At 42.2% G+C, this 24,759-nt stretch overlaps 1 protein-coding gene across 1 annotated transcript in view; it reads right to left on the bottom strand.

Moving 5' to 3' along the window:
• Positions 1-8,594: 8,594 nt before the first annotated feature.
• LOC139182226 (cytochrome P450 2J2-like) overlaps positions 8,595-24,759 on the bottom strand; it is a 28,932-nt gene continuing 12,767 nt past the window's right edge. The window contains exons 8-9 of the mRNA XM_070786454.1: positions 21,778-21,916; positions 8,595-17,029 (exon numbers count right to left, since the gene is read on the bottom strand). Of these exons, the coding sequence (XP_070642555.1) occupies positions 16,851-17,029; positions 21,778-21,916 (318 nt within the window). The 3' untranslated portion in view covers positions 8,595-16,850. The remainder of the gene's footprint in view (positions 17,030-21,777; positions 21,917-24,759) is intronic.

Here is a 24,759-nt window from a genome sequence, read left to right as displayed (position 1 = left end):
TCCATGGACAGGGGAGCCTGGTGGACTCACTCCATGGGGTCACAAAGAATTGGATATGAGTGAGCATGCATGTGCATGCATGCACACACACACACACACACACACACACACACACACACACACATTAAAATAATGTCATCTACACACAGAAATAGTTTTAGCCCAGCATCAGAAAGAACAAGATACTTAGGAATAAACTTAACCAAGAAGGCAAAGGACTTTACATTGAAAATGTAAAATATTGCTGAGGAAAATTAAAGAAGATGCAGATAAATGGAAAGCTATCTCATGCTTGTGAACTAGAAGAATTAATATTATTAAATTGCTCATGTTAGTCAATACAATTTGTCAAAATCCCAAAGGCATTTTTTATAGAAATAGAGAATATAATCCTAATATCTATATGAAATCACAAAGACTCTGAATAGTCGAAGCAACCTTGGATACCTCACACTTTTGTCTATGAGCTGTCTGTTTTAGATAATTGAGAGAAGTAGAATCATGTAATATTTGTCCTTCAATGGCTAGCTTATTTCACTTAGTATAAAGTCCTCAATGGTCATCCATTTCTAGAATTTGATAAGGTTTCTTTCTCCTTTATGAATGAAGAATATTTCATTGCATATATAGTACACATTTTCATTACTCATTCATTCATTAAAGGACATTTAGCTTGTTTCCAACTCTTGGTTATTATGAATAATGGTGCTGTGAAATGAAAATCTCTCTCTTCAATTTTCTGATTTCTATTCTTGTGGATAAGTGCCCAGTAATAGCACCAGTGGTTCATAGGGAAGATCTATTTTTAATTGTAAAGAATCTCCATACTGGTTTCCATAGTGACTGCACCACTTTACATTCTTACCAATGGTGCATAAGTCTCCCAGTTTGCCCACACTAGTGGCTTCCAGATACTGGAGGAAGGAGAAAAATGAAAATTTTCTGCTCCATGGGAATAGAGTTTCAACCATGTGAGATGGAAAATTTCTAGAGATCATGTGTGAAATGCTGTGGTTAGAGTTAACACTACTGTCCTATACACTTAGAAGTGAAAGTGTTAGTCCTCCTCCAGGGCATCTTCCTGATCCACAGATCAAACCTGGGTCTCCTGCACTGCAGAGTGATTGTTTACCATCTAAGCACCAGGGAAGTTAGGTCACTGGATTCAGAGTCCAGAGTGCTAACCATTACAACATGGAACCCCACAGCTGGTGATTTACTCTACATTTAAAATTTTATATATCAGGTAGATCTCCTGTTATTTGTTTTTGATCACACATACACAAACCCAACTGTATGTTGCCTAGAGCAGACTGATTTTAAATATGGAGACACAGATATATTGAAATTAAAGGGTTGGAGGAAGATATACCATCATAACACCAATCAAAGAAAACTGAAGTAGCTGTATTAATTGCTGATACCAGAACAAGGAAAACTTTCATAAACTGTAAAATTTATATCATTGAATGCATATAGTAGGAAAGAATAAAAGACTAAAATAAACAATTTAATCTCCTAACTCATGATTCTAGAAAAAGAAGAGAAAATTAAATCCAAAGAAAGCACAAGAAATAAATAATAAAAATTAGAGCAGCAATGAATCAAAGGTCTATGCATAATGATAAAGGGTCAGTTCTCCAAGAGGACATCAGATCAGATCAGATCAGTCGCTCAGTCGTGTCCAACTCTTCGCGACCCCATGAATCGCAGCACGCCAGGCCTCCCTGTCCATCACCAACTCCCGGAGTTCACCCAGACTCACGTCCATCGAGTCAGTGATGCCATCCAGCCATCTCATCCTCTGTCGTCCCCTTCTCCTCCTGCCCCCAATCCCTTCCAGCATCAGAGTCTTTTCCAATGAGTCAACTCTTCGCATGAGGTGGCCAAAGTACTGGAGTTTCAGCTTCAGCATCATTCCTTCCAAAGAAATCCCAGGGCTGATCTCCTTCAGAATGGACTGGTTGGATCTCCTTGCAGTCCAAGGGACTCTCAAGAGTCTTCTCCAACACCACAGTTCAAAAGCATCAATTCTTTGGCGCTCAGCCTTCTTCAGAGTCCAACTCTCACATCCATACATGACCACAGGAAAAACCATAGCCTTGACTAGACGAACCTTTGTTGGCAAAGTAATGTCTCTGCTTTTGAATATGCTATCTAGGTTGGTCATAACTTTCCTTCCAAGGAGTAAGCAATTCTATAATGTGTATATACCTAACAATGGAGTTTCAAAGTACTTGCAGGCAAAATGATGGAACTTCAAGGGAAAATAGATGAATTTACCATTATACTTAGAGACTTGAATATCCCTCTACCATCAATGGACAGAACCAAGATGCAGAAAACCAGTAAGAGCAAAGTTGAACCAGGCAGCATTATCTATTACCTGGATTCAATTAACCTTTATAGAATTCATCATCCAACAAGAGCAGCATGCATATTCTTCTCAGGCTCATGTAGGACATTCACCAAATAGGCCACATTCTAATATAAAATATATTTTATTAAATATCAATATATAAGTCACACAAATTATGCTTTCATAATAAAACAAAGTTAACTAGATATCAATAAAAGAATAGTAGGTAGAAAACTGCAAACTACTTGGATATTGAACAACACACATAAATAAACATGACTCAAAGAAGAAATCTCCAAAAAATAAAAAATCTTGAACAAATGAAAATATAACCTATCAAAATGTGTGGATTCAGTAAAATCAGTGTTTTGAGGAAATTTTATACCATTGAAGGTATATAGCAGGAAAGAATAAAAGACTTAACAATCTAATCTTCTATCTCATGATTCTAGAAAAAGAAGAGAAAATTAAATCCAAAGAAAGCACGAGAAGATAAATAATAAAAATTAGAGCAGTAATTAATCAAAATGAAGATAGGTGAACAATAGAAAAATGAACAAAAGCAAAAGTTGTTTTTTTTTTAATTTCTTAAAAATTGGCAAATGTCTAGCCAAGTTAACTGAGAAAAGAGAGAAAGGATGTAAATTACTATGATAAATGAATAAACACCATCACTACTCATCTAATGGATATTATAAGAAAGGAATATCATGAATAACTCTATGCCCACACATTTGATAACCTACATGAAACGGGCCAATTCACTGAGAGACAGTCTACAAAAACTCACATAAGAAGAAATAGAGATCTCAATAAGCCTATATCTATTAAAGAAAAAGTAATTCATTAATAAACTTTCAAAGGTGAAAGTACAGATCCAGGAGCTTTCAAAGATGTATTCTACTGAACTTTAAGAAGTAAATCATAATAAGTTACTACAATCTTTTCCACAAAATCAATGCATAGAAAATATTAATTTAGTCCTTGAGACCAATGTTACACTAATTAAAAAACCAAACAAAGATCTGAGGAGAAGGAAGAATCACTCTCATGAACATTGGTGCAAAAATTTTGTCAAGTGTTAGTAAATCAAATTCAGAGATGTATACAAGGTGGTATACACCATGATCAAGAAGGATTTTCTGCTAGGTATGCAAAGTGGATTCCATATTTGAAATTCAATCAATGTAACTTCATCACATCAACAGGCTAAAGAAAAATATGTGATTCCATCAATAGATTCTATCATTAGATGATACCACTCTAATGGCAGAAAGTGAAGAGGAACTAAACAGCATCTTAATGAATGTGAAAGTGGAAAGGGAAAAAGCTGGCTTGAAACTCAACATTCAAAAAATTAAGAACATGACATCCAGTCCCATCACTTCATGGAAGATATTTGGAGAAAAGCTGGAAACAGTGACAGATTTTATTTTGGGGGGGTCCAAAATTACTGAAAAATCAGTGACTAATAGTCATGAACTTAAAAGATGCTTACTCCTTGGAAGAAAAGCTATGACAAACTTAGACAGCATATTTAAAAGCAGAGAGATCACTTTGCCGATGGAGGTCCATATTGTCAAAGCTATAGTTTTTCCAGTAGTCACATATAGATGTTAGAATTGGACCAAAAAGAAGGCTAAGTGCCAAAGAACTGATGCTTTTGACCTGTGCTGTTTGAGCATCCATTAGACAGCAAGGAGATTAAGCAGTCAATCCTAAAGGAAATCAACCCTGAATAATAATTGGAAGGACTGATGCTGAAACTGAACCTCCAATAATTTGGCTACCTGATGCAAAGAGCTGACTCACTGGGCATGAATCTGAGCCAACTCTGGGTTATAGTGAAGGACAGGAAAGCCTGAAGTCCATCGGGGTCACAAGGCATTGAACGCTACTTAGTTGGCTGAAGAGCAAGTCAATCAGTTCAGTTCAGTTCAGTTGCTCAGTCGTGTCCAACTTTTTCCGACCCCATGAATTGCAGCACTCCAGGCCTCCCAGTCTGTCACCAACTCCCGGAGGCCACCCAAACCCATGTCCATTGTGTCCGTGAGCCATCCAACAATTTCATCCTCTGTCGTCCCCTTCTCCTCCTACCCTCAATCTTTCCTAGCATCAGGGTCTTTTCAAATGAGTCAGCTCTCTGCATCAGGTGGCCAAAGTATTGGAGTTTCAGCTTCAACATCAGTCCCTCCAATGAACATCCAGGACTGGTCTCCTTTAGGATGGACTGGTTGGATCTCCTTGCAGTACGAAGGACTCTCAAAAGTCTTCTCCAACACCACAGTTCAAAAGCATCAACTCTTTGGTGTTCAGCATTCTTTATAGTCCAACTCTCACATCCATATATGACCATTGGAAAAACCATAGCCTTGACTAGATGGGCCTTTGTTGGCAAAGTAATGTCTCTGCTTTTTAATATGCTGCCTAGGTTGGTCATAAATTCCTTCCAAGAAGTAAGCGTCTTTTAATTTCATGGCTGCAATCACCATCTGCAGTGATTTTGGAGCCCCGAAAAATAAAGTCAGCCACTGTTCCCCCTGTTTCCCCATCTATTTCCCATGAAGTGATGGGACCAGATGCCATGATCTTCATTTTCTGAATGTTGAGCTTTAAGCCAACTTTTTTACTCTCCTCTTTCACTTTCATCAAGAGGCTCTTTAGTTCTTCTTCACTTTCTGCCATAAGGGTAGTGTCATCTGCATATCTGAGGTTATTGATATTTCTCCTGGCAATCATAATTCCAACTTGTGCTTCTTCCAGCCCAGTGTTTCTCATGATGTACTCTGCATAGAAGTTAAATAAGCAGGGTGACAATATACAGCCTTGACGTACTCCTTTTCCTATTTGGAACCAATCTGTTGTTCCATGTCCAGTTCTAACTGTTGCTTCCTGACCTGCATATAGGTTTCTCAAGAGGCAGGTCAGGTGGTCTGGTATTCCCATTTCTTTCAGAATTTTCCACAGTTTATTGTGATCCACGCAGTCAAAGGCTTTGGCATAGTCAATAAAGCAGAAATAGATGTTTTTCTGGAACTCTCTTGCTTTTTCGATGATCCAGCAGACGTTGGGAATTTGATCTCTGGTTCCTCTGCCTTTTCTAAATCCAGCTTGAACATCTAGAATTTCACAGTTCATGTATTGCTGAAGCCTGGCTTGGAGAATTTTGAGCATTACTTTACTAGCGTGTGGGATGAGTGCAATTGTATTGTAGTTTGAGCATTCTTTGGCATTGCCTTTCTTTGGGATTGGAATGAAAACTGACCTTTTCCAGTCCTATGGCCACTGCTGAGTTTTCCAAATTTGTTGGAATGTTGAGTGCAGCACTTTCACAGCATCATCTTTCAGGATTTGAAATAGCTCAACTGGAATTTCATCACCACTAGCTTTGTTCATAGTGATGCTTTCTAAGGCCCACTTGACTTCACATTCCAGAATGTCTGGCTCTAGGTGAGTGATCATACCATCGTGATTATCTGGGTCGTGAAGATCCTTTTTGTACAGTTCTTCTGTGTATTCTTGCCATCTCTTCTTAATATCTTCTGCTTCTGTTAGGTCCATACCATTTCTGTCCTTTATTGAGCCCATCTTTGCATGAAATATTCCCTTGGTATCTCTAGTTTTCTTAAAGAGATCTCTAGTCTTTCCTATTCTGTTGTTTTCCTCTATTTCTTTTCATTGATAGCTGAGGAAGCCTTTTTTATTTCTCCTTGCCATTCTTTGGAACTCTGCATTCAAATGGGTATATCTTTCCTTTTCTCCTCTGCTTTTCACTTCTCTTATTTTCACAGCTATTTGTAAGGCCACCTCAGACAGCCATTTTGCTTTTTTGCATTTCTTTTTCTTGGGCACAGTCTTGATTCCTGTCTCCTATACAATGTCATGAACCTCCATCCATAGTTCATCAGGCACTCTATCAGATCTAGTCCCTTAAATCTATTTCTCACTTTCACTGTATAGTCATAAGGGATTTGATTTAGGTCATGCCTGAATGGTCTAGTGGTTTTGTCCATTTTCTTCAATTTAAGTCTGAATTTGGCAATAAGGAGTTCATGATCTGAGCCAGTCAGCTCCTGGTCTTGTTTTTGCTGACTGTACAGAGCTTCTCCATCTTTGGCTGCAAAGAATATAATCAATCTGATTTTGATATTGACCATCTGGTGATGTCCATGTGTAGAGTCTTCTCCTATGTTGTTGGAAGAGTGTGTTTGCTATGACCAGTGGGTTCTCTTGGCAGAACTCTATTAGCCTTTGCCCTACTTCATTCTGTACTCCAAGGCCAAATTTGCCTGTTATTCCAGGTGTTTCTTGACTTTCTACTTTTGCATTCCAGTCCCCTATAATGAAAAGGACATCTTTTGGGGGTGTTAGTTCTAGAAGGTCTTGTCGGTCTTCATATGATACTATACTATACTATACTATACTAAGTCACTTCAGTTGTGTCTGACTCTATGTGACCCCATAGATGGCAGCCCACCAAGCTCCCCCATCCCTGGGATTCTCCAGGCAAGAACAATGGAGTGGGTTGCCATTTCTTTCTCCAATGCATGAAAGTGAAAAGTGAAAGGGAAGTCGCTCAGTTGTGTCCAACTCTTCACAACCCCATGGACTGCAGCCTACCAGGTTCCTCCTTCCATGGGATTTTCCAGGCAAGAGGACTGGCGTGGGGTGCCATCATGTTCTCCGGTCTTCACAGAACTGTTCAACTTCAGCTTCTTCAGTGTTACTGGTCAGGGCATAGACTTGGAATATCGTGATATTGAATGGTTTGCCTCAGAAACGAACAGAGATCATTCTGTCCTTTTTGAGATTGCATCCAAGTACTGCATTTCGGACTCTTTTGTTGACTATGATGGCTACTCCACTTGTTCTAATGGATTCCTGCCCACAGTAGTAGATATAATGGTCATCTGAGTTAAATTCACCCATTCCAGTCCACCTTAGCTCACTGATTCCTAGAATGTCGACGTTCACTCTTGCCGTCTCCTGTTTGACCACTTCCAATTTGCCTTGATTCATGGACCTAACATTCCAGGTTCCTGTGCAATATTGCTCTTTACAGCATCGAACCTTGCTTCTATCACCAGTCCCATTCACAACTGGGTGTTGTTTTTGCTTTGGCTCCATCCCTTTATTTTTTCTGGAGCTATTTCTCCACTGATCCCCAGTAGCATATTGGGCACTTACCAACCTGGGGAGTTCATCTTTCAGTATCCTATCTTTTTGCCTTTTCATACTATTCATGGGGTCAATAGATGCAGCAAGTCAACAGATGCAGAAAAAGTATTTGACAGATTCCAACATACATTTATGATAAACTGCTGCTAAGTCGCTTCAGTCGTGTCTGACTCTGTGTGACCCCAGAGACGGGGGTCTTCTCCAATGCATGAAAGTGAAAAGTGAAAGGGAAGTCGCTCAGTCGTGTCCAACTCTTAGCGACTCCATGGACTGCAGCCTACCAGGCTCCTCCGTCCATGGGATTTTCCAGGCAAGAGGACTGGAGTGGGGTGCCATTGCTTTCTCCAACATTCATGATAAAACCTCTTAGCAAATGGAGAATAGAGGGAAACTTACTCAACTTAGAAAAGAATATCTACAAAAAACTCATGGTTAGATTCCTGTGTCGGGCAGATCACCTGGAGAAGGAAATGGCAAGCTACTCCAGTATTCCTGCCTGGAAATCCCATGGACAGAGGATCCTGGTGGGCTACAGTCCATGGAGTCACAAGACGCAGCTTAGCGACTAAAGTACCACCACCGAGATCATAGTCAAATCTGAGTAGCCAGGTATTTTCTCCATAAGATCAGTAAAAAGATACAATGGCCTCTTTCACCACCTTATTCAACATTGTACCTGTAGTCCTAGCTAATACACTATGACAAAGACAAGGAAACAAAAGCTATATTTAGATTACAAAGAAAGAAACAAAAGGTCTATGTAGAGAATTATGAAAAATTAACAAAATGTCTCCTGGAAATAGTCAGCAATGATAGCAAGGTTGTAAGACAGAATATTGGATTATACTATAAAAGTATTAGTTAAAAAAAGGATTAACACAGAAAAGTTAATTTCTTTCTTAAGTATCAGCAATGAATAATTGGAGTTTGAAATTAAAAAATTACTATTCAATGCAAAATATTAAGAATAGGAGAAGAATGTATGGGAACTAGTGAAAGGGTATATGGGAACTTTCTACTTTTCACTTGTTTTTTCCTGTAAATTTGTAAAACAAAATTGACAATCTGATTCTAAAGTTTATTTAGAAAGACAAAAACCCAGAATAGTAAACACAAAATTGAAGGAGAAGAACATTGGGGGACTGACACCACCTGACTTTAAGACTTACTATAAAGCTGCATATATCAGGGCATGTGGTACTGGTGGAAGAATAGACACATAGATAGTTTGAAAAGAATAAAACCCCCAGAAATAGATAAATATAGTCCTTTGACAAAGGAGCAAATGCAGTTCATGGGAAAAGGGTAATATTCATAACAAGTGGTGCTGGAACAACTGGATGTGCCCATGAAAGTGAAACTTGACAAAACCTTACACTTTTCACAAAAGTTGACTCAAAATGGATCACAGACTTATGTGTAAAATCAAAACAGAAACTCCTAGGAGATAACATAGGAAAATACTGAGATACATCCAGCACTTGTCAATGATTTTAGATAAATACCAAATGCATGTTCTGTGAAACAAAAAAGTAATTTAGACTTTATTAAGATTTAAAAAATCCTACTTATCTGCAAGTGCACTTTTGAATATTGAAGGAAGTGTATGCCATATTTCCTTCAGAGCATAACTGTTCAGATAACTGGTTAAGAACTCCATTCCCTGTGGTCTATAGGAAGGACAGTAATTGCTCTGTGAAGCCAGTGAGGAAGAGATCAAATGGCATAGAAAAAGGGTATAGAAATAACTGGAGGCTAAGTCTCAGAAAGTATTCAGTTCAATTCAGTCGCTCAGTTGTGTCCAACTCTTTGCGACCTCATGAATCACAGCACGCCAGGCCTCCCTGTCCATCACCAACTCCTGGAGTTCACTCAAACTCACGTCCATCAAGTCGGTGATGCCATCCAGCTATCTCATCCTCTGTCATCCCCTTTTCCTCCTACCCCCAATCCCTCCCAGCATCAGAGTCTTTTCCAATGAGTCAACTCTTTGCATGAGGTGGCCAAAGTACTGGAGTTTCAGCTTTAGCATCATTCCTTCCAAAGAAATCCCAGGGCTGATCTCCTTTAGAATGGGCTGCTTGGGTCTCCTTGCAGTCCAAGGCACTCTCAAGAGTCTTCTCCAACACCGCAGTTCAAAAGCATCAATTCTTTGGCGCTCAGCTTTCTTCACAGCCCAATTCTCACATCCATACATGACTACTGGAGAAACCATAGTCTTGAGTAGACGGACCTTTGTTGGCAAAGTAATGTCTCTGCTTTTCAATATGCTATCTAGGTTGGTCATAACTTTCCTTCCAAGGAGTAAGCATCTTTTAATTTCATGGCTGCAATCACCATCTGCAGTGATTTTGGAGCCCAGAAAGATAAAGTCTGACACTTTTTCCACTGTTTCCCCATCTATTTCCCATGAAGTGATGGGACCAGATGCCATGATCTTTGTTTTCTGAATGTTGAGCTTTAAGCGAACTTTTTCACTCTCCTCTTTCACTTTCATCAACAGGCTTTTTAGTTGCAAAAAAACGAAAAAAAATGAAAGTTCCTCTTCACTTTTTTTTTTTTTTTAATTTTATTTTTAAATTTTACAATATTGTATTAGTTTTGCCAAATATCGAAATGAATCTGCCACAGGTATACCCGCATCCCCCATCCTGAACCCTCCTCCCTCCTCCCTCCCCTCCCCTCCCTCTGGGTCGTCCCAGTGCACCAGCCCCAAGCATCCAGTACCGTGCATCGAACCTGGACTGGCGACTCGTTTCATACATGATATTATACATGTTTCAATGCTATTCTCCCAAATCTCCCCACCCTCTCCCTCTCCCACAGAGTCCATAAGACTGATCTATACATCAGTGTCTCTTTTGCTGTCTCGTACACAGGGTTATTGTTACCATCTTTCTAAATTCCCTATATATGCGTTAGTATATTGTATTGGTGTTTTTCTTTCTGGCTTACTTCACTCTGTATAATAGGTTCCAGTTTCATCCATCTCATTAGAACTGATTCAAATGTATTCTTTTTAATGGTTGAGTAATACTCCATTGTGTATATGTACCACAGCTTTCTTATCCATTCATCTGCTGATGGGCATCTAGGTTGCTTCCATGTCCTGGCTATTATAAACAGTGCTGCGATGAACATTGGGGTACACATGTCTCTTTCAATTCTGGTTTCCTTGGTGTGTATGCCCAGCAGGGGGCTTGCTGGGTCATATGGCAGTTCTATTTCCAGCTTTTTAAGGAATCTCCACACTGTTCTCCATAGTGGCTGTACTAGTTTGCATTCCCACCAACAGTGTAAGAGGGTTCCCTTTTCTTCACATCCTCTACAGCATTTATTGCTTGTAGACTTTTGGATCACAGCCATTCTGACTGGCATGAAATGGTACCTCATTGTGGTTTTGATTTGCATTTCTCTGATAATGAGTGATGTTGAGCATCTTTTCATGTGTTTGTTAGCCATCTGTATGTCTTCTTTGGAGAAATGTCTATTTAGTTCTTTGGCCCATTTTTTTATTAGGTCGTTTATTTTTCTGGAATTGAGCTGGAGGAGTTGCTTGTATATTTTTGAGATTAGTTGTTTGTCTGTTGCTTCATTTGCTATTATTTTCTCCCATTCTGAAGGCTGTCCTTGCACCTTGCTTATAGTTTCTTTTGTTGTGCAGAAGCTTTTAATTTTAATTAGATTCCATTTGTTTATTTTTGCTTTTATTTCCAGTATTCTGGGAGGTGGGTCATAGACGAGCCTGCTGTGATGTATGTCGGAGAGTGTTTTGCCTATGTTCTCCTCTAAGAGTTTTATAGTTTCTGGTCTTATGTGTAGATCTTTAATCCATTTTGAGTTTATTTTTGTGTATGGTATTAGAAAGTGTTCTAGCTTCATTCTTTTACAAGTGGTTGACCAGTAGATCTTATCCAAAACTCCTTTCAACATTTAACAGCCCATCCTAGACCCAGACACTCCAGACATCAACTGGTTTGTTGATGGCAGCTCTCAAAAATCCCCACCCTTCGCAGCAGGATATGCCATTATCCAGGTGGACCTTTGTCACAATTATGAGACCCAGACAATTGAAGCTTCACCTCTGCCACCTCACACCACCTCCCAACAGGCAGAACTGATAGCTTTCACCAGAGCTTTGACTCTGGCTAAAAATCTAAGGGTTAACATCCACACAGACTCCAAATATGCCTATAACATACGTCACTCAAACATCCTAATACGGAGAGAGAGAGGTTTCCAAACCCAAAAGGGATCCCCCATTATTAACTCAGACCTCATCCACAACTTCTAGAAGCAGCACTCTTACCAAACAAAGCTGCCATCCTCCACTGTAGGGGACATCAAAAGAGAAGTCTCATATCAGCCTACAACAATGCTGCAGACCAGAAGACAAAAGAGATAGCCCTGTCTCATCCCTTCCTCCAGCACCCTGTCATCTTAGCTCTGACTCCATCCGACCCTCCCACCACCAAAAAAATCCTCTCTTATCTACATTCACTCTTTCATCCCTCATCCAAGACACTCCAACAGTTCCTCCATAACTACTTCCCCATATTCATTGCTGACCAACAATATTTAGATAACCTTACCTGCTCCTGTGAAACATGTCAACGTATTAAGCCCAATTCCAACCTTAAACCTACCTCCTTTCCAACTCATCAAATGCGAGACAGCCTCCCAGCTGGCAGATAGACTGGCAGATAGACTTTACTCATATGTCCCCGGTTCGGCAATTCAGATACCTCCTGGTCCTTGTGGACACTTTTTCAGGATGGGTAGAAACATTTCCCACTACAAACAAAAGAGCCCACACTGTGGCCCAAATCCTCCTCACAAAAATTATCCCCAGGTTTGGCCTGCCTTCATCCCTACAGTCTGATAAGGGCCCAAAATTTACATCCAAGGTCACCCAACAACTTGTCCAATTCTTACAGATACCCTGGAAATTTCACATTCCATATCGTCCCCAGTCCTCAGGAAAGGTAGAAAGGATGAATAGAATAATCAAAGAAACTCTTACCAAATTAACCCTCGAGGTACATCTGGATTGGACTAAAACTTTTGTCTATTGTTCTCCTCAGAGTGCGGGCTTTGCCCAAAAAGCCCCTGGGGCTGAGCCCCTTTGAGGTGATATAAGGAAGGCCCATGCTCTTTCCTGGACTCCTTGCTGAAGCTCCTCCCATACCAAGCTTCCTACACTCCCCTCTGCTGGCAGAACTCCACAATGCCCTCTGGAAATTCATCAACCACTACCTGCCTGCCCCTGACCCCCAAGCCCCCTTGCCCCCTTTACAAATTAGAGACATGGTCTATCTGTCAGATAATCCCCCAGGTGACCTAAACCCAAAGTGGCAGGGACCATTCAAAATCATTCTGCTTACCCCAACTGCAGCTAAACTCGAGAAGGTCACTTCCTGGGTACACCTCTCTCGCCTAAAATGGGTCACTTCTCATCCTGCGCTGCCCTCCTTATTTGACCCCTATCAGGCCTCCCTCACAGAACCTACCTCCTTAAAAGTCACCCGTGACAGCCTCTGTCGACCGTCCAAGAAGACACTGAATGACCTGGACTCTCTTCAACCTACAGCTGTTCCTGACCCAACAGCTCCAACCCTGATATAATAGAAACATGCCTTGGCAAAAGCCTATAGTTAACTCTTATCACATTATCGAAACAGACAACCCACTTTGCCTGAGATGTCAGCCTTAGACAGATTAGTACAACTTCAAGCCAAAAAAAAAAAAAAAAGAGGGCAAAGAGATCTTTTAAATCTTAAAGGAGAAGACTGTGAGATCTCTGTCTGCCTGGATATACATGTATGTCTCAGTGTATGTCTTTGTCTCTGGATAATATTGCTGAGGTTAATTTATAAATGAGCTAAACAACAGTTCATGGTTTCTGAAAGAAAGTAAGATGCATGTTTTCACTAAAAAAGGTATAAGAAATAGAATTACATTTTATTAAGAGAAAAAGGAAGTATGGCTTATAGATTGGCTGTTCTATGAATGGACAAATAAAGTGATGAATACAGAAAGTGTAAAAAAGGTTTGTGGCAAGTAGAAGGAAATGGCAACCCACTCCAGTGTTCTTGCCTGGAGAATCCCAGGGACGGGGGAACCTGGTGGGCTGCCGTCTGTGGGGTCGCACAGAGTCGGACACTACTGAAGCGACTTAGCAGCAGCAGCAGCAAGTAGAAGAGAGTTTTGTGCGTGATACAAGTTTCTTAAGACATTAAACTGCCTTTGCCAAAAAAAACAACAAAGCCCCTTATATTTCTATCCCATTACCCACTGGAGTCACCTCCTGGGTAAACCTCTCTCACCTAAAACGGGTCACTTCTGATCCTGTGCTGCCCTCCTTAACTGACCCCTCTCAGGTCTCTCTCACTGGACCTACCTCCTTAAAAATCACCCGGTGACAACCTCTGTCAACCATCCAAGAAGACACTGAATGACCTGGACACTCTTCAACCTACAGCTGTTCCTGACCCAACTACTACAAGACCTCTGGACCAGTGCCCTGACAGGAAACTCCTTCGAAGACCTGACCATGCTAGTATCTCAACTGTGACTTCAGGGAACCTTTTACAACCTGACTCCAGAAGAAACTGATTTCTTTACTCTCATTCTCTACATCATTCTACATCCTAATGAACACTGTTCCCTCCTCAGATTCAAGCAACCACCAACTTGGGACCTTCTGCCCCTCGCCCTGACTGGCCTCTTCCCGTCTCTCTAACTATAACTGCACTCTTAATCTTAGTCCTTGCTATAGGCCTAATAACTATCTCCCTTCAGGACTGGTCACTTACCCTTCGTCTTTCTGTTGGTATCGCCTACAGGGTATTATTTCCTCTGCACTGCCTAACTAACAGAATCATGGCTCCTCTGTTCCTTATCCTTGCTGCACTCCCCAGCCTTCTGGCTAGTCCCTGCCCCTGCTTAGACATTTATTCCTAAGTTCATTCCTTATAATAGGGCTCCAAGACCATGCACCATGAACCTCAGGGGGAGACAGTCCAATACCCTATCCACTGTTAAAGTACAAAAGAGAGGAAGTTTCGTGAGTACCTGCCATAAGCCAAATGGAAAAAAACATATGTTTCTATCCCATTACCCACTGGGGTACTCAGACGGGGGTGGAATACTAGATCAAAATAAAAAAAGAAAAAAAAAAGTTATAAAGAACTTAATTTCCCAGTTACAGGTGACCCCTGAGCCTTATAAACGCCTAGACCTCCTTTCGCAATTACGGCCTCTCCTAAAACCTCCCTCTGATAACCAACACCTTACCTGCCTTCTCAGCCCTTCTTTCCAATTCTTCCAGTACACACAACAAACATCCCAGTGTTGGATATACGTGTCACTGTCTCCCTCACCGCACATAGCAATTCCCTTATCCTCAACCTGGCTGTCACAGAACAACTATATCTCCCCTTCCCAACAAAAAACCACATAACTCATTGGGCCAGTCTCTGACAATGTCCTACTCTCAGCCTCTTCAAACCTAACCTGTATCAACTACTCTCATCCTAACTACACTGGTCTTACAATCTCCGCTCCCTCCTTCTGTTCCACTTGAGTTCTTTGGAACAGCACAAATAATTGCACCAACCCAGGAATCTTCATTCTCTGTGGGACCTATGCATATTCACGTCTCCCCCTTGATCCCCTTGGACCTTGCATCATGGTCTTCCTGACCCCAGGTCCAACATTCCTCAAAGAAGTAGAACAAATAGTCTACCCCCAAGGAGAACTTTCCCACAAAAAGACGAGCTGTCATAGCCCCTCCTGATTGGGACTGACATAGCAGCAGCCCTAGGCACTGGCATTGGGGGCATCTCGACCTCAGGCCATTTTTACTACAAACTGTCCCAAGAACTTAATGAGGATATGGAGCAAGCAGCAGAGTCCTTCATTTCAGTCCGAAGACAAATTAACTCATTGGCTTCTGTGGCCCTACAAAATAGGCGAGCCCTGGACCTACTCACCACAGAAAAGGGAGGGACCTGCCTTTTTCTAGGGTAAGACTGCTGCTATTTTGTTAATGAAATAGGCATACTCCAGGGCAAAGTCAAAGAACTTAGAGACAGAATTGAACACCGCAAAAAAGAGTTAAAAAACCTTTACACTCCCCAAAACCCATTCCAACAGGCCCTCCTTTGGTTACTCCCTTTCTTGGGACCATTGGTACTTATCATTTATTCCTTTTATTTAGACCCTGTCTCTTCAATCTCTTTCAAAGGTTTCTCCAAGAACGGATTCGGGCCATCTCTCGAGACCAAGTCAAGACTGTTCTTATGCTTGAAACCCTGATGGCGAGAATAAAAAATCAACACTATGGGACTTAGACTTCCTTCCCCCCAAACTACAAACCCCTGACCCTCATTTATCAGCACGAAGAAGCGCTAACATTAACGGCACCCGCATCTCTTTCTCTTTTTATATATATTCCTTAAAGCCTGGAATGAAGGAAAGTTGCATGGCTAAAGGTAACCTGGAATTAAAACTCCCCTCCAGGTCCTCCCCACCTTTCTAGGCAAAACAAAGAACTCTCTCACCAGAAGGAAAAATAGACATTAGGTTGATTACGCCCAGCTCCAAGCCGGCCCAGCCTCTGGCCAATCTCCAGAACTCCTTGCCCCAGCTGTTTAAGAGATAACTACTCCCAGCAACCTTGGAGAAGAACAGGCCCCCTTAAGGGGGCTTTCTACATACATGCCTATATATACTTACTCTTTTCTTAGATAAGTGAAGCAGCTCGCTAATCTGACTGCTGCCCCTTCTCGCCTCATTAAAGGTGATCTGTTCCTGTAGAGTGCCAGTCTCATTCTTTTTCTGAACCTCACCTACTCTAACTCCATACTTTACACCTGTCCCTCACCATCTCCCAGAGTTTGCCCAAGTTCATGTCCATTGAATTGGTGATGCCATCCAACCATCTCATCCTCTGCCGCCCTCTTCTCCTCCTGCCCTGACTCTTTCCCAGCATCAGGGTCTTTTCCAATGAATCAGTCGTTGGCATCAGGTGGCCAGAGTATTGGAGCTTCAGTTTCAGCATCAGTCCTTCCAAATCGTGCTCAAGATTGATTAAATCTCCTAGATGAAATGGCAAATCACTCACAAAGTAACTGATTTCCTAAGGCTCCACTGAAGATGACAAAGCTGAGGTTTGGATCCAGTTCCGTCTGAGTCCAGCTCCTGTGACCTGTCCTAGAGGCTCTGGATGCAGCTCCCTCATTTCTGAGCAGGGCCCCTGCCTTGAGGGGACATGCCCATTCTTCCAGCTTTCCTCCCCTTCCCTGCAATATCACGCCCTAGGAATAGCACAGAGGCGGTGGCTGAGTGGGGAGAGGGTCATGCTCATTCTGAACTTCAGGCTCAGCTTCTCATTCTCTGGAGGCCTGAAAGTAAATTTTTGCAGAAGTGAAGTAAAGAAAATAAACAACTCAGTCCTGGCCAACTGTTCTCCAAGGCACATCCGCTTTCCTAAAAGACAAAAATATAAGATGAGTTACCTCCTCAGATGGTATCTGTGTCCGGAAAGGATGGAAGTCTTCCACCACATCTTGTAAAACCTGAGCAAAGTGAGGGCCTGCCTGGTCCTGGGCCTTTACGCACTGTTTATTTGATCACAACCACCCGGTGTAACCTAAGTCCAGCGAGTTCACTCCACAATCACACACTCCATTGCCTTCAAGGATCAGACTGGTGAGGCACAGGACGAAGGTACAGGGTGTGGATGAAACAAGCGAGGGGTTGGGTCGACCTACAAATGTCGTCAAAAGTCTTTCAAAAATCCATTAGCAAATGATAAGGACAAAAGCAGACAAAAAGCAAAATTTTGCATTTTTTTTTTTTCAATTTTCGGAAGAAGACTGATGAAAAGTATAAGCAAATGAATGTCAAAGTTTCTCAAGCAGGAGGCACTTTTCCCTATGGCAGGTTTCCTGCCTTAATAACTGGGAATCTCACTGCCATAGGACCCCACTCCCACTGCCCATAGGACAGAAGTAAGACTCCATCTCATCCCACCTGTGTTCACCTGCTCCAGGCTTCCCTCACCCCTTCCCCTTCATGATGTTTTCCTCCCTGACTTGGGCTACAACACCCCACACAGGGCTCTACCACCATCTCTCTTGTGGGTGTTTTCATAACTTACTTTCTCCCTAAGTAATGCATGTTTACTGGAAAAATGAAGAAAATGTGTGAAAAATATAAAAGATGTCTGTAATCCTATAATCCAGACAAAACCCTTGTTAACATTTTGACATATTGCCTATCTGTCTTTGAAAAGATTCTGCTGTACACCCTCACTGGCATGACTCTCTGTAGTTAATTCTGGGTGCCGCTTTTTTGTGTTTCCCCAAGTAATGAAATATTCTTGGAAAGCAGCAATGTAGCATGCTTCCATTTTGTCCTTTGCCTGAAACCACTTGTTGAGGAAATAAAATCAGAGAGTAGCTGCAAAAGTGTTTAATAAATCAAAATATGCTTCAGAATTATGCCATTTTTATATAATTCTGTTTCTGTGCTTCCCACCAGCACACGTCTAATCATTTCTGTTCCTCTCATTCTGATTTCTTTATCCATCACTAATGGAACAATGAAAAAATTGGTTCAAACGATACCAAATCAGTTGTATTGTAAATACCCAAGATTTTCTAGAAGAATTCAGATATTGTGACAAAATTGGACCCACAGAGTCAGCAACCAGTGTTACAGTACTGGTCCTATCAGTACCCAGCTCTGGGCTATGAGTAAATCCTTTATTCTCACTGACATAAACAATTCTCACTTGTCAAACTTGTGAAGTAATCTTTCTCCTACCCACAGTATGTGGCTGGGAAAGGATACCAGTAAGACAGGAGACATGATTTATAAACCATGAAAAGTAGGGCTACTTTACTTCAAGTCTTCATCCTGGACTACGGGAAACATAGCCTTCTCCTTGGTGCTTCCACTAGCTGGCCATCACTAACCAGGTCAATTGCCTCACTAGGAATGAGAGAACTGGCCTAGGGCTTTTGAAAAAAGATCTTTCTAATCTTATCTCCTATGATCCAATTATTTCTTTTTGAAAATGAGGATTCAGCCTCTTGCTTTTCAAGTTGTTTGCTGTTTTGTTGGATCAAAGGGGAAAACCTTACATGAAGAAAATACAAGTTTGCAATAATAGTTGACTGTGCATACATCCTAATTCCACACCTGATCGTCTTTCCAAGAGAAGGGAAGGAGCTTTCCGCATCCCATTCCTTCAAGGAAGTTTTCTTTACAAAGTGCTGGATCAAGAATGAGGCAAACCAACAGTGCCCCGAAGATGGGAGTGGGGTGCGAAAAACCTGACAGCTGTGTTGACTTTGTGACTCAGTGCATTTTTCAGGTTTCTATATTCTGCTGTGTTCAGCTAGCCCTCATTCTGTAATAGCTGAGAGTATCCCCAAAATGCTTGCCTTTTCTAGATTTGACTCTTAGGCAGAAAGACAGCTTGTGAGAACTCTTGACTGCAACAGTGGCTCCAAGTTCTACCCTCTCCCTGTACCCCCATCATTTGCAATGTGATTCATAGCTCTTTCCCCAAAATTGTGCTGTTTTCCCTTTCCTTTGAACTGGGGCTATAATCTGCACGGGCAGCAGAATGCAGTCGCAGTGATGGTCACTAGTTCCCAGCTAAGCCTTTTGGAGGCACTGTGTGCTTCTGTTCTCCCACCTGTGGTCATATCTTCCACAAGTACACCAGCTGGGCTAACCTGCTGGAGGGAAAAAACCTAGAAAAGAGCCCTGTTGTCCCAGCCAGGGTCATCTTAGATCAGCCTTCAGCCAGTTGACCTTCCAAACAGGCAAGGAAGCCCAGCTAAGATCAGTCGAGCTCCCAGGCTCAATTGTAGACTTGGGAGCAATAATACATATTATTTTAAGTAACTGAGTTCTTGACTTTATTATGTAGTAATATAATGATCAATATATATAAATAGGAACTCAGTGAATCTTAAAATGGAAGTTACTTTAGGAAAATAAGTAACGTTCTAATTGTGTTAGCAAGAGCACTAGATCAGAACTTAAATATAACCACCAAGGACCTACTGTATAGCACAGGGAACTATACTAAATATTTTGTAATAATCAGTAAGGGGAAAAAAAGTAGGAAAAAAGATACAAATGTATGTATAACGGAACCACTTTTCTGTACACTTGAAACTAATACAATAATGTAAATCAACTATACATCAATAAAAATTTAAAAAGAAACCAGAAACTTGAGTCTTTGGCCCTTTTCTGCCAATTCCTTGGGCAGATGACCTTGGATGAGAAACAACTTTCTCTGAATCCTAATTTCCTTATATTGCAAGTTAGATACTGATCCCTTTAACTGCTAATAATTGGGTTTTTGTAAGTAGCAAATCGGAGAAGGCAATGGCACCCCACTCCAGTACTCTTGCCTGGAAAATCCCATGGACAGAGGAGCCTGGTAGGCTGCAGTCCATGGGGTCGCTAAGAGTCGGACACGACTGAGCGACTTCACTTTCACTTTTCTCTTTCATGCGTTGGAGAAGGAAATGGCAACCCACTCCAGTGTTCTTGCCTAGAGAATCCCAGGGACTGTGGAGCCTGGTGGGCTGCCGTCTATGGGGTCACACAGAGTCGGACATGACTGAAGTGACTTAGCATTAGCAAAGTAGTAAATAAAACAATTTGCTTGCCAATGAAATCTATAATTAGAAGAGTATGATACAACTTTGAATAAAAACAGCAATAACAACAAAACCAGTGAGGCGAGAATAATTTCATACTTAAATAAAGCACCTGAAGCTTTGTACTATAATAGGAAATTGGAAGCTCTTGTAGACAGGAAGACTGAAAGGTTTTCCTACATCTCATGTCTGCTTTCATGTTGAAAAGTGACTTGTCAAAATGAGCAACGGTAGCATAGAATGAGAGTGAGAAAGACATAGAAGATCGAATTAGAATCAGTCTAGATACACGCAGGACAGAGTCCTACAGCAGGAAACCTGGGCTCTGCATCACGTCTATGTGGGTTCAAATTCCAGTCCCTCCCTTACTGTGCCTTTGTGTCATGATCAGCAAAATTATACTGTTGCAGATAATCAATCTATATTTAATTTAAATTAATGATTAGAAAACTACTATGAATTTCAGAGTGTTAACTCACTAGCATTTAGTTACTTTTTAAAGAACACACTGCTAGGAAGAGCACAGGCTTCAGTATTTGATAAACATGTTCAACACTGAGTTCTAGCTCTGCTTCTATGAGCTTTATTACTGTAGATACCACAGTTGGCCCTTCTAAGCTTCAGTTTCCTTCCTTAACCCCAATGTGGTGACAGGAATTTGAACCATGTAAGGTTACACTACAACACGTGGTCCATGAGAGTTGCATTGTTTTTCCCCCGCTACCTAATCATTGTCATATCCTCCAGGCTGAATGCTTGACACAAAATAAGTGCTTAGGAAACATTTATAGAATTAAGGATTTGGGAATTTATTTGAAATGATGTCAGCAACATACTTAACTCGTTATCTGGTATATATGGAGACTTTTGCTACTCATTTCACGTTGTTATGAGTTAAAACACCCTTTTTTAACAGGCAGGCTGGGAAACATGAGAGAAAGCGTTTTGTCTGCATTCTCTTTTGTACATTTCAAGTTGTGCACCATGTAAATGTATTAACTAGATTTTTAAAGGGTTATTAGAATTTAGAAAGGCAAAGGGACCTCATCAGAAAATGGATAGAGTAGAACCTCATCTGCTTAAGTCCATGGCAACCAGAGTCACTTGTGATGCCCATAATGATAAGGAAGCGGCCCCTTTACCGGAACCTCCTCCAACCTCTTTCTTAGAAAATAGCTTTAGTTTTGTGAGTGGGCAGCCCTAAAAGGATCATGGAACTTAAAGCTCTATGAAGATGGTGAGGTTCTAACCTTCTTTGTGGGTAACAGGCAGAGGCTAAGCTTCTGTCTCTGGTGTTCTGGGGACAGAACAACTTGATGGTGAAATCTCCACCAGAGTCAAGCCAGGGCTTAGGAAGTAAGGGCATGAGTCCTCGTGATGCTCCACCCAGGGACTCCTAAGATGTAATCGCAGCAAGAGTGAGTCCCGCTGGGCAGGGCGATCTAGAGACATTCCAACTAAAGCAAAGCCTCACAAGGAGAAGAGTAGGGAAGGGTAAAGAGAGAGAGACTCTGGGTTCCCGCACTCCTAATTTTTTCTACTCACCTATTGAAAAAGGCAGAAAGGATTCCCTTTTTTTAAACTGCCCATTCTCCAGAAAATGCTCTGGATTGAATGTGTCAGGGGTGGCCCACTCTGCAGGGTCCCTGTGCAGTGCAGTCAGGTTGGTCGTGACCATGGTGCCCTGGAGAAGGCAGAAAAGACTCATGACACACACAACACGCATGTGGGATGGGGCAGCAGCCCCCCGGTCTCCTACATCAATGCTGACGGCACCCCAAACTCCCTCAAACTCCCCAACCCAGTTACTTCAGAGCCCAGCCCCTGCGACTCAGCTCTTTGTCATGGGTCAGCTTAAAATTGTGGACTGGAATTGTCTTTTGGGAATTTGATCGGGGAAGTACGACTACTCTAGGTGCAGAATGCATCTCTGCAGGGACCTTTCAGTGTTGATCTTGGGAGGGAACACGTATGAATCAATGAACATGTATGCAACAGGTATGAACCATGTGACAGTGGGCAGGCAGTTCTGGACCAAAATCAACCCAGCTGCTCAGTGAAGTGGTAACTATGGCCGTTTGTATAACAAAAATGTCTCATTTGTCTAAGTTTCTCCCTCCATTATCTAGCACATTCCACAGAAGGTTTAATGATAGAATCAGGTCACCCAGTGGAAGGAACCACTATCCTTTTTGATACACAGCAAGAAACCCAGGAGTCCTCCTTAGTGCCTCCCTTTCCCCCTTTTTGCCTTCATCCAGTCCTTCAGGCAGGCTGGTCAATTTTACTTGAAATTTCTCTTGATTCTGTCACCTGCATTATGCCCACTGCCACGTCCAAGGTACCACCTTGGTTGTCCACACATTCCTACAGTAGCTCTGACTACAACTCTATATCCTCTCTTCCCCTTCAATGTTCTCAACACAATGAAAGCAGAGTTAGCTCTGGACATGATTTAATCATGTTAGTCCTGTCCACCCACCATACCTGGCACTTGACAGACAGCCTTCAAGAGCTCCCATCACTCTCAGATTAAGGACACATCACCTGCCCTGTTGGAGCCACTGTCCTTCTACCTGCACTCCCACTACATCCAGCCTCTTTCAATTTCTCAATCTGTCGTTTGTCCCCACTCCTTTCCATGCCGTTTTGCATGGCAGCCTCTGGGTATCTTCATGCCAATGAGTATTTGCTGGAGTTACCAGCGTGTTTGTCCCCGCTGTGAGCCACAGCTGCCCCCCGCCTTTCGAGGACACCCTCCAATACTAGCAGGTAGGTCTGCTCCAGCCTCTTACGAGGTCACTGCTTTTTTCCCCTGGGTCCTGGGGTGCACACCACCTTGTGTGTGCCCTCCAAGAGCGGCGCTTCTGTTACCCCCAGTCCTGTGGAATTCCAGCAATCAAACCCTGCTGGTCTTCAAAGCTAGGTTCTGTGGGGGCACTTCCTCCTGTTGTCAGACCCCCAGGCTGGGGCACTTGACATGGGGCTCAGGGCTTCCACTTCTGTGGCAGAATTTCTGTGACGTAATTGGCTTCCTGTTTGCGCACCGCCCACCCAGTGAGTATGGGACTTGACTTTATCCTAATTGTGCCATCTTGCTGTGGCTTCTTCATCTTTGGATGTAGGGTATCTTTTCTGGTAGGTTTCCTTTTTTTTTTTTTTTGGTCAGTGGTTGTTCAGAAGTTATCTGTGGTTTTTGTGTTTGCATAAGAAGGTTAAGTTCAAGTCCTTCTACTCCACCATTGTGAGCTAATCAACCAGGACCTAGCTTTCTGTGACCTAAGTTTAACCCAATTTGAGGAGCATTCTCATCGTGTATCCTTCAGCAAGTACCTGCCTTTCCTCAGCACCCAATGCCCTATCTTCTTTTCCTCTGCATTTAGTCTAGTATCACTTGCTCCTAGAGGGTTGCTTGCAGAGGCCTGGAAGCCAGCGCTTCAGAACTCCTCTGCTTGGGGCTGAGAGAAGGGTGGAGAAGCACTGCGCATGCCACCCCTCAGGGTGATTATTAGAGCTGCTATTAAAACTCAGTTTTACTTGGCTTTCTGGGCCTGCAGAATGCTACATCAGAAAAGAAAACTTGTTATAACCAGTCTATTGACTTAGAATGGTTATCGGGAACTAAATTAATTGGTATGAATATACAAAGATAACCTGAGAAGTCATTTAGACTTCAGATTTCACCCACAAAATGGTCAATCAGCAAGAGAATAGTAAACGCAATCATTGCAGGAATAGCTGCTTTTCCCAGCTCTGCAGGATGGGGACAAAGGGGAACGCAATGGGGCAGTTCCTACTGTTCTGCCTTGATATCAGCCCCAGGTTCCACACACAGAGGAAGTCGGACAAACTGCAATGGATCCACAGAGATGGACCAAGGGGTGAGAAAGGAAAGAACTGTGAATGCGCAGTGTGCAGAGAGGGCACTCGGGGGCACAGGAGAGCTGTCTGCTGAGGTCCTAAGAGTGGCGGGCAGAATGAGAGCAGAATTGCCTTTGTGAGGACAGGGCCCCACAGAGAATAATTGCAGGGAGACTTTTTTAAAGGCAAAGTAAAGTAACCCCTGAGGAGAGAACTTGGTGTAGAACAGAAAAAGATGAGCCTGGGAATCAGAAAATCTCTGTTTCTGGAAGCCAACTGTGGTCATTTTGTAGTTGAGAAGTCTTTAAAAGACTAGTAACTCTCTCAGCCTGAAGTTCCAATTTGTAAAATGAGGATAACGAAATTATTCTGAGGACCGATGCAGATGTTCTGAGAGAGCCTGAGCAGCCAGTGGCACATGGTGTGTGTGTGCTTGTCGCTCAGCCGTGTCCGACTCTGTGCAACCCCATGGACTGCAGCCCGCCAGGCTACTCTCTCCATTGGAGTCTCCAGGCAAGAATACTGGAGCGGGCTGTCATTCCCTTCTCCAGGGGATCTTCCCGACCCGGGGATCAAATGTGGGTCTCCTGCATTGCAGGCAGATTCTTTACAGTCTGAGCCACCAGGGAAGACCAACGCCACATAATTACTGCTTAAAAAGCACGC

Source organism: Bos indicus, chromosome 3 (assembly GCF_029378745.1).
Source record: "Bos indicus isolate NIAB-ARS_2022 breed Sahiwal x Tharparkar chromosome 3, NIAB-ARS_B.indTharparkar_mat_pri_1.0, whole genome shotgun sequence".
NCBI lineage: Eukaryota > Metazoa > Chordata > Mammalia > Artiodactyla > Bovidae > Bos > Bos indicus.
The sequence above is the reverse complement of the archived record's forward strand: the minus strand, read 5'-3'. Positions and strand labels throughout refer to the sequence as shown.